The sequence below is a fragment of the Arachis hypogaea genome, chromosome 8 (genome assembly GCF_003086295.3).
Source record: "Arachis hypogaea cultivar Tifrunner chromosome 8, arahy.Tifrunner.gnm2.J5K5, whole genome shotgun sequence".
NCBI lineage: Eukaryota > Viridiplantae > Streptophyta > Magnoliopsida > Fabales > Fabaceae > Arachis > Arachis hypogaea.
In genome coordinates this window covers 9,953,003-9,967,396 of record NC_092043.1, presented here as the reverse complement: position 1 = coordinate 9,967,396, position 14,394 = coordinate 9,953,003, and the positions used below count along the sequence as shown (strand labels likewise).

The window sequence follows — 14,394 nt, the reverse complement described above, 5'->3', positions numbered from 1 at the left end:
AAATCTTAACGTTCTTTTGATTTAGTCTTCAGAAAGATAGTTTATAATCGTCAAATTATAGTGACCAGATCAATAATAAAATACGTTCTCAACTTTAGAAAAAAGATTGGAAATTAATATTTTAACCTAATCTAAAATTAAAATAAATACCAGTGACATTAAATTCCAGAACAAACGATGTGGTCCTACAAGTATTAGAGGTTTTTTGTTTTTTGAAAAAACCAAAAATAATAAATAAATTATTTTTATAAGAAAAACGTTAACATATAGAGAATCTTGCAGATAACAACGAACATTCCTTAGGCTTTGAAATTAAGTAGGCTAAATTTGAAGGGATATAGGTTTTAAAGGTTCCATTCAATTAACTTTAATAATCTAATGCGTAATTATATTGACTTTTATATTTTAGATGAGAATGTCGTTTTGACCACAATTGAAATTCTGATCATATGCTAGTTGCTTGCAAACTTTTTTAATGTTAATATAGACATGTGCATTTTAATAGAAAGTATGTATACGGTAGGTAATTAATAATAATAATAATAATAATATAACTATTTTGTATTCTAAAAACATGATTTAATAATATAATAATATTGTTCTTGTTTTTATATACTCACTCTAGATTCTATATTATTTTCTCCAATCTCTCATTCTCTTTCTTGAGTATCAATGAACAAAAGTTTAGGGTACGGTTGATCATGAAAAGATATAATAATAGTGTGATCATGATTGTTAATTAAGATCAAGGATAAGTTATTATAATTAGAACATAACTAAACTCAGTAGCTTAGATTATTGTCTTATTATGATGGAAAGTAAGCCTACCAGCCGACAAGCCAAGTTTCGTTGTCAGTACAAAATTTGCAACTTTATTTATTAATAGTAAAAATAAAGTAAAATAAAATAAAAAGTTGAGATTGAGAGAGAAATTGGGACCTTGGTTTGTCATTGCCGCTATCCGTTGTTTCTATTTTTGTTAATATGTCGTTTTGATTTTCCAAACCCAATTTAACGGCTATTCATTGCACATAACATACATGTACATAACCTTCACAATAATAATAATGATTAATTCTATGCTTATGTTGACCCATTAGCTTATAGTATTATTAGGCAGAATTTGAGCCTAATTCAAGTGTTCATTTTGTTCCATTATTTAAGTTATGTAGCTAGAATTTAATAATTTGGTAGGGATAAGATTAAGAAACTATACTGGAACTAACTACTAGAGTTCTAATTAAAAGTTCGATTTGTGTTAGTGTGTGCAATCAAAGTTATGTGGCAAAAAAAATAAAAATAAAAAGTTATAAGTAGTACTTTAAGAATTAAGATGCAAATTAAGTATGTTATTTGGATATTAAATATTTCTTAAGGAATTAGTTTATATATTAAAAAAGATCTAAATTTATTTTTAATTTTTATTACGTTTATGTCTATTAAAATTATTTTAAATTAAAAATTTTTTAGAGATACGATTTTTGTAACTTATTTTTTTGAAAATTATTTTCATTTTGATTTATAAAATATAATTGTTACAATTTTTAAAAATGATCTAATTTAAATAAATTATTTTTAAAATTGAAGAATAATTTTACCCACCAAAACTGTATCTTATGTCATACCCTCTCCGTGTTGCTTGTAATTGTGGATTTGAGAAGAAATTAAAACCTAATGATTAGGCACCCTCATGTCAAATATGGTGTTTATGTGGAGTAAGTAAACGACTAATGAGGAAAGTGAGATATCTAGATTTGAGTCACAATCATAAAACAAAAATTAATAAACTGTGGGACGTTACGTTTTAGAGTTATAGATGGGAAGGTTCTTCCATGTTTAATTAGGAGAATAATATGTATTAAATTTTTATTTTATTTTTATTTGTTATTTTTTTAAAAAACAAAATTTGTTATGTTTATTTTTTTTAATTAGTTATATTTATCTTTCTTTAATAGAATCATCTAAAAATTTTAGTTATTTTAGCTTATTTTTAAATTCAAAATCAACTTAGGAATTAGTATAAATAAATAGCCCTGTTCTCTTATAATACAACAATAACAACATATACAATAAAAATTCTTCATTTTTTTATTCTTTCATAGTTTTATTAATATGTGTATATGTTCTTTTTATATATTTTGTATAATTTAATTTTTTTATTTTTTTAATCAATAATTTTTAATACAAAAAGTGAAAGATATAAAAAAAATACAAAAAAATAATACATATAATATTTTTCTTTAATTATGTATTACTCCATTAGAATAATAATAATAATAATAATAAAAAAGATATGGTGGAATTTGTGACGTTTCTCACATGGCATATATACATGAAAATCAAATTGCTTCCAAGTTGAGAAGAGGAATAGAATGGTATATATGAAGGTACCTAATAATGTTATGGTGAAGCTAGTGGTGAGTTGAAATTCCCTAAACAGAATCCAACATGGGAGCATGGGGGCTACATATATGTAGTGCCCAAAATGCATAACAAAATTTAAGGGAAATATTTAGGTTATTGCAATATTGCGTGCGTGTCTTGCTACTTGCTACACATTACAATAAAAAATTTGGACCTAAACAAGATAATATTTTTGGATGTGTCATGCTCATGCATCATTCTTCTTCTAAATTTAACACATCTAATAATTTTACTTATTATTAATATAATAATTTTTTTAAATATTTTAATATTATTCGTACCCTAGTTCAAAGTAACTATTATAGTGGCCCAAACGAAAACCTTTCCACCATCGTTGATCGGTCGTACTCAAGTGACGACTCCAAACTCTTGCTCACTTAGACAGCGTTTGTTTTTTAAAATAGAATAAGATAAGATATTGAAAATAAATTATAAAAAATAAAAATATAAAATTTTATATTTTTATATTTTATTTTATTATAAATTAGAATAAATTATAAAAATTTAATTTATTTTTATTTTTTATTTAAAAAATTTGAGACAAAAAATATACTAATAAAAAAATATAATTATAAAAAATTAATAAAAATAATAAAAAAATAAAAAATAAATTATGTCTATTGTTAGTGTCTCTGTATCTTTTTTGTTAGAATGGATACAAAATACACTAATTCAATATCCTTAGACACAATATTTTTGTTCATATCTTCTCTATCAAACACGATATTATGTTCCTATGTTCCTGTACCTCTAAACAAACACAATCTTAAGTATTAAAACTTTTTGAAGGTACCCTTCACCTATCGTTTTAAAACATACACAAAATCACTTCAAACATCTTTATTACTATATATTTCCGACCTCTTTCTTAAAAGTCCAAATCATATAATTTGTTTTAGATACACCTCGAAACAAGCATTAATCATGATCCAACAAGCTTTAAATTAAGTATTTTCATAAAAAGTTGAAATATTTTAATTATGTAACAAAATATTAAAATAAACAAAATTGATCACAATAATAATAAATATATTATCGTATATTGTTATTACTTATTTGGATCAATCAAATAATTATAATTACTTTATATGTATAATTATAATAATTATATATTGATATTTTAGTCAAGTGAAAAACTAAAGTGTATATTACTTTATCTTACAGAAGAAAAAAATTTAAATTTTATAAATAAAAAACGTCATTTAGATATTTAAAACAAAAAGAAAACATCATTTTTTCTTGTAAAAAAACATTAACTTTTGTTTTTTTTTTAAATAGAATATTGCTACCCTTACAATTTATAATATTCAGTCCCTACACGAATTTTTAATTATATTCTTACATGAGTATATAGAAAAATAAAAATATTGATAAAGACAACAATATCTTGATATTTATTATATTATTATTGGTAAAGATGTTGGTGAGAGAGTGGAGTGGGAGTGACGGTGGATCTTGTTACGTTGTTGTTACATATGGTTGCGGTGAGTGTTTGTTAATTAATCCTTGTGACTTGAAATATCATCATCAACACCAAGGAGTCAATAGGACACTATTGCCCAATGGCCATTCTCTATGTGCTCTCATTACTCATCATATTCATCACTTCCTCTTGAATCTTGGCATGGTCGGTTTATGCACCACACATAACATTAATCATTCAATAGTCCTCATGTACTACCATTTACAACCAAGTTCCGTTGGTTTAAGTGATTAATTCACTAATTTATTTATGAAAGGTATATTTATAAAATCGTATAAAACATCTTTTTGTAAGATATTTATGTATTATATTATTATTGGATTTATTAATAAATTGGTTATTTTTTAATTTTTTAATAAGCTAGAATAAAATTAAACTTTTTTTATAACAATAACAATAAATCTAATTATTATCAAATTCGGTTAAACCGACTAATTTACATAACCCACTGGATTATGTTTTATTATTAAACAAAAATTAGAGATATATTTGTTTTTTATCAAAAAATTTAAACTTGATTCGATTTAGATCGTGTAAATCAGTCGGATCAAATCAGGTCTAATAATTATAGTGCGGAAAATTGAGTTTATTATTGTTACTATAATAAACCGATTTTATTCTAGTTTATTAAAAATAAATTATTAACCGATTTAATAAAAAATGTCCAATAATATCGTGACACATGTAAATGTCTTTAAAAAAAATATTTTTAATGTCTTTATCAAAATAATCTCCTCTATTTAAATAAGTATCAAAAATTTAAATTTTATCTTATATATATGTAATTATTTACTAATTAACCATAAATAATTCTTAAATAAAATTTTGGTATGTGACGGATTAATTGTTGTATGTAGAAAACTAAAATATACTACCATTTACTGCAGATTCTTCTATGGATTACAAAAATTTGATACGGACACTCAAATTCAAGTGGAGGTAGTAGTGATTCAAATAGTACTAAAAAGAAATTTAAAGCCTTCAAGAGCATTTACAATTCGATAGTACTATAACTCCCAAGAAAGGATAACTCTTTATTATTTACATAGGATTTAGCTAAACTATTAATAGTAAACTTTAAATTCATTATTTTAATAATATATAATAAATAAAAAAATTCACACAAATAAAATAATTTTAGCTCAAAATTATACAGATATTTTAAATTAAAATTGATTACATATCATATTTTAAATACTTTTATATAAATAAATTTACATGTAAACATCATTTAATTCAATTTATATAAAGATATTCAGGTTTCAGGATATAACGTGTAATCAATTTTAGTTTAGAATATCTTTACAATTTTCAGATAAAATTATTTATTTGTGTGATTTATTCTAATAAATACATTAAAAAAATTAAATTTTTGTATTTTTATAACAAAATTTCAATTAACAATCTTAATATTTACTAATATTTATTCTAAGATATATATTAGTTAAATTCTATTGAATATTTAAGACATACTAATCCTTGCTAAATCATGAAGAAGAAAACGTCCCCATAAGTCCATAACCTCATTAGAATTTTAGTAGAGTTTTTCTAAGTATTTAAAAAAAAAAAAGAAATAACTGTGGAAGTGAGTTATTTTTGTTTATTGTACTGCATTTCAGTGAAAAATGAAAGAAAGAAGGTTTTATATAATTATATTGGTAATTTTATACAATGACACCGACCGTAGATCGATCGATAAAAATCTATTGCTAACAACCGATATTTGGATACCCTACATTAGATACCCAAATCTTTCTATTAATTATTAGTGAATCAAAATAATATCCAACGTGTTTTAAAGCATTTCTTTCATTTTTAATTTGTTAATCTTTGACGGCTTGTTTTGTGTTGCAAACATGTGGCTCTTTTTTGCTTGCCGGTGGAAACTGAAATAATTAATAAACAAGAGCCCTTTAATTGAGTCAAAAAGAAAAACAAATAAAAGATATAATTTGATTAAAGAATGCTTTAAAATATTGATTAAAAGAATAAATAAAAATGTTTTAATTTTCTAATTTATTGAATATTTAATATTGAATTTACTTTTACTTATAATCAACAAAAAAAATTAACACACAATTAATTATGTATAAAGATTAATAAAAGTAATTAATTTTTTAAATTTATTATATAAAAAATTATTTAAATATATAAATTTAATTAGATGGTAGTATAAATTTTTTTACTGTGTATCAAATTAAACTTTTAATGTTTATCTTATGTTTTTTAATATACTATTTTTTTACAATATTCTCAATTAATATCTTTAAATAGAGTCGTGTAAGAACAAAAAAGTGCCGTCCTACGCATGCATGCACCATGCTTATAGAAGTAAGGGCCAAATATATATGCCATTTTATTACATTATTCACCAATCATTACCTTGTTTTAATATATCTTCTTTTTTTTTCAGAATTTATTTATGGAAAAAAGTAGTAGTTAAGAAATAATTCTACTAGAAAATTTATTGAAAGCTTCAATATTTTCAATCTCCAATATTACTAATAAAAGTGAAATAAAATGAAAATATTTTTTTCTATTTAGGCTTTTTATTTCTTTATTAATTAATATTAGGAATACTTTTGTAATAAGTAAATTCTATCTATATTGAATTATATATAGTATTTTAAGACTTTCTAGAAAATTCGGTCCTTATATATATATATTAAGTTGAATTATACAAATTAAAAGTATAGTTATATATATATACTTCTTCAATTACTTTCTGATTTTTTCTTTTTTACCGCTTTTTCAAACATGATAAGATAACAACATGATTTAGTGGACCTAATAATTCTAATAAAGTCTCTTGCCATAACGATGATACATACTTTATATCTAGGTATGTGGAATTCATACTTTAACTTTTGTAAAATGCAAAGTGAATGTATTGCACGTCATAAAAAAGAGTAAGTGTATGACATCAAAATTAAGAAGAAAAAAAAAACTGTCTGAATTTCCATTGAATGGAATAAATAAAAATAAATGTCAAGAATAATGGCGTAGGACAATGAAAAAGACAATGGAGCTGCCATTTTAAATCACACTCAACTTGAAAAACAAAATAATAATAATTATTATAACAGGAGTGATAATGTGGTTATGTATTATTTATCCAAACTTCCAAAGCATACACATGATTCAGAAGGAAAGCATATTAAGACAGCAACATATTTAAATCCGACATAAGCAAATTATATAGCCGCCATTTGCAATTTGTTATTGACCATATTCAGGTCGCCAAAAATTGTTGACCCAAATAAAAATGTGAGACTGATTGGTAAAATATTTTTGTAAATTCTCTTTTAAATTTGAGGATACTTCGATTTTAGTGGAGAAAAATACTAGAGAGTCTTTAAAATTTGTTATTGTTGCAGTTAGTTATTAATATTTAAAAATATGATATAAAATATATAATAATAAAAAATAATAAATTTTAATAATTTTTTAATAAAGTTCTTTAATTAGTGAATACAGTTAAAGTAAAATAGAGAGTACAATATTTTTTAGAAAATAATATGCTATTAGACTGAAAATAAATTAGTAGATTTTGAATTTAATATTTTTTCTTTAAATGTATATACAATCAATTTAATTTTTTAAAAAAGATTAAGTGATTAGTAAAATATCTTTTTAAATGTCAATAATTTATATAAAACATAAATAATGAAGATTAAAATTTTTTAATTAATAAAAATACAGTATTTCTTACTTAATAGTTATTAAAGAATATTTAAAAATAAGTATCCATATAGATAATATTATGATAAAAAGTATCTTGTAATAAATAATGAAAATTATTCTTTTTATAATAAAAAATATTAAATAAGAAAATATCTTTACAATACGCATTTTTCTATAAAATTAAAGCTTTTCGAACAGTTGTTTGTCCTTTTTAAAAATTCAAACTCCTCATTTTGTATTTGGTAAATTAAAATGATCATGTATTTAGCCTTATTTTGGTAAAACTTTTATTTTTTAAAAAAAGCTTATAAAAACTCGTTTTTAAAAGATAATTTTTTAAAAGTTATAACATTTATGTTTGGTAAATCAAATTAAAAATAACTTTTACTAAACACAAGCAACAACAATTGTGTTTGGTAAAATAGTTTTTAAAATTTAAAAATACTATAATAGACATAAATGCAAGCATTAAATTTGAAAATTAGTTAACATATGAAGTTGTATTAGACTTTTAAATTTTGAAAAACACAAGTCAACTTTGAAAAGTTTTATCTTAAGGCTTAGCTTGGTAAAACTTTTTCAAGAGGTGTTTGTGCTTTTAAAAAGCACACGTATCTCATTTTGCATTTGGTAAATTAAAAAGTCCAATTGCTTGTGTTTGCGACTTTTAAAAGTTATGGGTGTTTTTGAAAGCACCTAAGCGAGAGCTTTTCAAAGCTAGCTTGTGCTTATCAAATTTTATTTATTTTTTCGTACATATTTCTCGCTATTATATTGCCATTGAAATCCTCGTATATTTCTAATTTCTCAATCTAACTTTCACAAATTCTAACATAGTCTTCATATATTTTTATTTTTCATCCTAATCTTTACAAATTTCAACATAAATACATCTCTATCACGTATAAGGAATGAACTTTATCTATTTATATTATTTTTTTGTGCGTTATTTTTGTATTTTTTCAATAGATCTACGATGTTTGTTTGTTTTTTATCTGTTATTTGAAATGTGAAGAGATTGACTTGATTTATGAAAACCAAGAATAAAATTTTCTTTACATGAACATTAGTCAAAATTATAATAACAACATGTATATACATATGTAAACATAGATATATAATCATAAGAGTAATTTATTTGAATATGTGTCCCACCATTTTTATGATCGGTAAAGGTGAGCCAATATATAAAATAAATTTTTATTTTAAAATTATTTTATTTTAAAATATTATATAAAATTTTAAAGAATTTAAAAAAAGAAATTATTTTTCGTTATAAACATGTTTATTATAATTTTTTTAAGTTTTAAAACCAAACATAATTGTGGTACCTGTATTTATTAAAAGTCATTTTTAATTTGAATTTACCAAATGCAAGTGCTGCAGTTCTTAAAAAGCTATCTCTTAAAAGACAGTTTTCATAAGTTACTTTCAAAAAGTAAAAGCTTTACCAAACCAAGTCTAGTTGCTTTCAAAAGTACTCTGATCTCAAACACAAACACATCGTCTTTTTTATTTACCAAACACAACATGAGGAGCTTGAGCCTCTTCGAAAATCTTTACCAAGCCTTATGCTTCCAACTTTTAAAAGATTGGAGTACTTTTGAAAGCACATAGAATATAACATTTTAAAGTTGGTTTGTGCTTTTCAAAATTTAAAAGTCTAATATAATCTCATATGTTAACTAATTTTTAAATTTAATACCTATATTTATGTTTATTATAGTATTTTTAAAATTTAAAAACTATTTTAACAAATACAATTACTGCTTATTATGTTTATTAAAAATTATTTTTAATTTGATTTATCAAACATAAATACTATCACTTATAAAAAACCATCATTTAAAAATTAATTTTTATAAACTATTTTTAAAATATAAAAATTTTACCAAACTAAACCTTAAACACACTCATCCCCTAATTTTCGTTTTCAAAAAAAAATCCCAGTTCATATATCATTATTGATAAAAAAGGAATTTTGAGTGTTTATGAAATATTAATATTTTAATACTTTTAACCGGTAATTTTAATTATAAAAAATATATAATATATTAATCAAAATTAATAGTTAAAATTATTAAAACAATAATGATATTTTAAAAACATTTAAAAAATTTCAATTGACAAAGCTACTAAACATTTTTAAAAGTATAACATATTTATGGGTTAAATATTCTTAATTAAAACAACTAACACACGGAAACTTGAGCAAAATGAATATGATATGAATATTATTATATTATTATGTGGTAACAAATTTTACCTACCTACCTGATTTGAAGGCAAATCAAAATCGTGGGTTTTCAAAATTAATCAAATAATAAGTTGACCCCTCCTTAATTCCAAAACACAGCAATTAGAATTAGATTAAGATTGAAGTGAAGGTTGGAATTAGGTCCAACGTTAGTGTTCTTAATCTACAACCACAATTACAAGGGGAGAGAGGGCTCCACTGGTCAAATTAGAGAAACCACAACATCAGCATCAAATTCATGTTCGTGTCTTGCTGCAAAAGCCACACAAAGAGGGTAGTAATCATGGTTTTTCACTGATTGAACCAAGAACCAAATCAAACCAAACCAAACAACCAAAAACCAACGACTGTTAGAGTCTCAACGCTCTCGTTTGTTTTTTCAATCATATATGAATGTGAATTGTGATGTGAGACACTCAATTCAACTAATGAACTGAACTCGCTCAACTATATTGTTGTTGTACTGCGAGAACAAGGGAGGAGGAAGGAAATGATGACGTGTCCGGTGGAGGGAGGTGGCTCCGGCGGGAGGACGGTGGTGGTTGGGGTGAAATTGGATTCTCCGAGCAAGGAGCTTCTTACGTGGGCATTGGTCAAAGTTTCTCAGTCTGGTGATACTGTTGTTGCTCTGCATGTTCTTGATCAACATGGTAAGCCATCAACAAAAAGAAGAGATTTTTGTTTTTAAATTCTGTGGGGAATTTTTTATTTTGAGTTGCGAAATCTGAAATGGGGTGGTTTTGGTTGTAGAAATTGTGAATAAAGATGGGAAATCGTCGTTGCTTTCGCTTGTGAAGGCCTTTGATCCTGTTCTAGCTGTTTATGAAGGTTTCTGCAATTTGAAACAGGTATGTTTTCTCTGTTTCTTCAGTCTCTTTGTTAAAAGAGAATGCAACGACATGCAAAATTTGAAACTTTGCAAAGACTAGTTCTAAATTCTACCCACTTTTTGTGCTCTTGAATTTTGATTCCTTACTGGAAATAAACAGAGTTTAAATTTTCAATTTTTGTAATTTGAATTATTTTTTTAGACCTGAATTGTGAGGAAATTTTAAGATTCTTTTGGTGGGGATGGTTCAGGTGGATCTCAAGCTCAAAATTTGCCGTGGTTCATCAGTGAAGAAGATTTTGGTCAGGGAAGCCATTGCTTATTCTGCAACTCATCTTGTGCTGGGAACATGCCATGGTCACCATAAAATCCGGTCATCCACCTCTGTGGCTAAGTACTGTGCCAAGAAGTTGTCTAAGGACTGTTGTGTTCTTGCTGTTAACAATGGGAAAGTTGTCTTCAAGAGTGATGGCTTGCCGGATACGGCTGCCCCCGACTCACAAGGTTTCACAATTTTTTCTGTATTTGAGTTTTGATTGAGGTGAATTTCATGGAATTTGTGTTGAATTCTCAACCATGGAAGTTTTTTCAGGTCACAGAAATGGTTTGCTTGGTTCAATTCACTGGAAAATCAGTAAGAGTACAAAAGTGCTAAGTGATGAGAGTGCAGAGAGTGATGCTGGCAAGAGTACTGGCCAATTTTCCGATCACAGTTTGGCGAAGATTTTAATGGATACTACTGAGTTTGATAGAAAAGATAGCTGCTCGGTTTGTGATCCAATCCTGGCATTGCCGCCTCCAGACTCTTGCCACCAATCTGCAGAAGAAGAATCTTGCAGTGATCGTGGTTGTGATAATTCCTTGGCTATAGTGCCTGTTCCGACCATGGATGCCGCACCACCTGAATTGAAACCAGGCTGGCCACTACTTCACCAGAGAATCTCATCAGAAACTCAGTTTCCTGATAGACTATCGGCACGCCAGATCTCTGTGGTCCAGTGGGCAATGAGGTTGCCTAGTAGGAATCTTTCATATGCTTCGGATCAAGATCGTAAGCCTCAAGATGAATCTGTGCCTTTGGATAGTGAAACTGGTGCTGTTGTTCCAGTAGATTATGGAATAGTGACTGTTTCTTTGCCTGAACCGAACTCAAAAAGTATTCCTCTTGAATTGGCCAGCCTTCATGAGAAATACTCGTCAAGTTGCAGATTGTTCGAGTACCAAGAACTTGTATCAGCAACATCAAATTTCTTGCCTGGTTGGTTTTCTACATATTTCAACTGATCTTGGTTTATCTAAAACTGCTTTTGTATTTAACATGGTTATCAATATATGATTTTCAGAGAACTTGATTGGGAAAGGAGGAAGTAGTGAGGTTTATAGAGGGTGCCTTCCTGATGGACAGGAACTTGCAGTGAAGATCCTAAAGCCTTCTGATGAGGTTTTAAAGGAGTTTCTTCTTGAAATAGAAATTATCACTACCTTGAATCATAAAAACATTATATCTCTTCTTGGATTCTGCTTTGAGAATGGGAATCTTCTTCTTGTCTATGATTTATTATCAAGAGGAAGCCTTGAAGAAAACCTTCATGGTACACACAAACATGTGTCCTAAAACTTTCACTTTTTCAAGTGTCCTGTTTAACTTTCTATTTACTTGGTTCTTTTCCATGCCAATATAGGAAGTAAGAAAAATTCTCTTGTGTTTGGTTGGAATGAGAGATATAAGGTTGCGATGGGTGTTGCCGAGGCTTTGGATTATCTGCACTGCAAAGGTGATCAGCCTGTGATCCATCGCGATGTAAAATCATCAAATGTATTATTATCTGAGGATTTTGAACCCAAGGTATTTCATACATCTTTTGGTTGTTCATTTTCAAAGTTCGAACTATTTGTGTATTAATCAATCCTCATGTTGTTCTGGTTGCTTTTCTCTTCAGCTCTCTGATTTTGGACTTGCTAAATGGGCATCAACTTCATCATCACAGATAACTTGCACAGATGTTGCTGGAACCTTTGGGTTTGTACTTTCATGTCCATCATAATAAGTGAATTACTAATATCACTTGTATTCTTATCTCTATATAACAATGAATTTAGATATTCCTGAGTTATGAATTACACTTGTTTATGCAGCTACCTGGCTCCTGAATACTTCATGTATGGCAAAGTACATGATAAGATCGACGTCTATGCTTTCGGTGTCGTGCTCCTTGAGCTTCTTTCAGGAAGGAAGCCCATAAGTGGTGATTTTCCAAAAGGTCAAGAGAGTCTTATCATGTGGGTATGTGTCTCTGAACCATATGTAGAATCTTGCATTATCCTAATTTATGTATTATGGAAAAGGATAATGAAAAAAAAAATTATTTTTGCAGGCAAGTCCACTTCTAGATAGTGGAAAAGTGTTGCAACTGTTAGATCCCACTTTGGGCGATAACTATGATCATGAGGAGATGGAAAGAATGGTCTTAGCAGCCACACTTTGTTTAAGGCGTGCTCCGAGAGCTAGGCCTAAAATGAGCCTTGTAAGTGGTCCATAATTTACTTTGTAGCAAGTGGGAAAATGTTTGTTGAACGAGAAAGTATAAAGAACTAACTTTAGTTAGTCAGCATTAGCTAACTTTAGTATTTAGGGTTATAATTTAGGATTTAAGGTTAAAGAGGTATGATTTAGCATTAGCTAACTTTGCTGCATATGGGATGTTTTTGGTTCCATGGACAATGACTTGACTTTTGTTTGTTTGTTGGCTTATCCGAAATCATGTGCCTGAATTCTTATAGCATACACCTTATTGACTTTATCTTCATGTTTGCTTGCTTGTTGAATCAATTCTTGTTGGAAAACTCATTTGTTCTGCTTGGACCACAGATTTCTAAGCTCCTTCATGGTGATGCTGATGTAATCAAGTGGGCAAGGTCGGAAATTAATGTGAAGAAAGCACCGGAAATGCTTGAAGATGAAGCGTGTCCACCGAGCAACCTGCAGTCACATCTTAACCTTGCACTCCTTGATGTGGAAGATGACTTGCTCTCCATGTGTAGTGTCGAGCAGCACGTCTCTTTGGAGGACTACTTGAGAGGCCGGTGGAGCCGCTCCTCGAGCTTTGACTGAGAAAAGCAAGCTACTAGCAAATTCTCTGCTAGTAGAAGAAGTTGCAGCTCTATTCTTTTGTCTTAGTCAATTGTAGATAAACTTTTTCTATCCGTGAGTTCATCCTCTTTGGGATTTTTCATCAAACAGGTTTAGGACGAGAGGTTGTTTTGTATGTGTGTGCCCTCCTCCTAGACTTTAGCATTTGTTGGGTGAGACTCCTATTTTTTATTTCTAAATGGGGTAACGCTTTAGTGCTAGGTCTCAATTGGATCGAGTTTTGTATTGGATGATGTGAACAAGTTGCACATCAGAGCATAAGCGTCATTGCTGTGTCTCTTAATAAAGCAATATGATGAAAAAGGAGAATGTAACTCAAAATATTTTGAAAATTTGATAGTTGATGCAGCCATGCAGGAAGTACTATTCAGTATTTTGTGGATATATTACTTTGACCTACTGCAACAAATTTATGTAGTTTGAGTGGTCACCCGTCTCCTTAAATAAATATGAAAATTTGAATTTTGTCTTAAATAAGTATCAAAAATTTGAATTTTGTCTTGTATGTTGTATGTGTAGTAGCTAGTAATTTACTAAGTGTGTGTTTGAATTCATATTGGTCAAAT

The 14,394-nt window shown here is 27.5% G+C and overlaps 1 protein-coding gene across 1 annotated transcript; it reads left to right on the top strand.

Annotated features, from left to right (window-relative positions):
* The first annotated feature begins 9,804 nt into the window (after positions 1 to 9,804).
* LOC112706019 (protein kinase STUNTED) lies at positions 9,805 to 14,160 on the top strand. The gene is made up of 10 exons (XM_025757089.3): positions 9,805 to 10,498; positions 10,599 to 10,696; positions 10,929 to 11,181; positions 11,270 to 11,935; positions 12,021 to 12,269; positions 12,360 to 12,523; positions 12,618 to 12,697; positions 12,814 to 12,961; positions 13,053 to 13,202; positions 13,547 to 14,160. Exons 1-10 carry the CDS (start codon positions 10,339 to 10,341, stop codon positions 13,787 to 13,789), a joined length of 2,211 nt encoding a protein of 736 aa, XP_025612874.1. The 5' UTR covers positions 9,805 to 10,338; the 3' UTR covers positions 13,790 to 14,160.
* Positions 14,161 to 14,394: the final 234 nt, after the last annotated feature.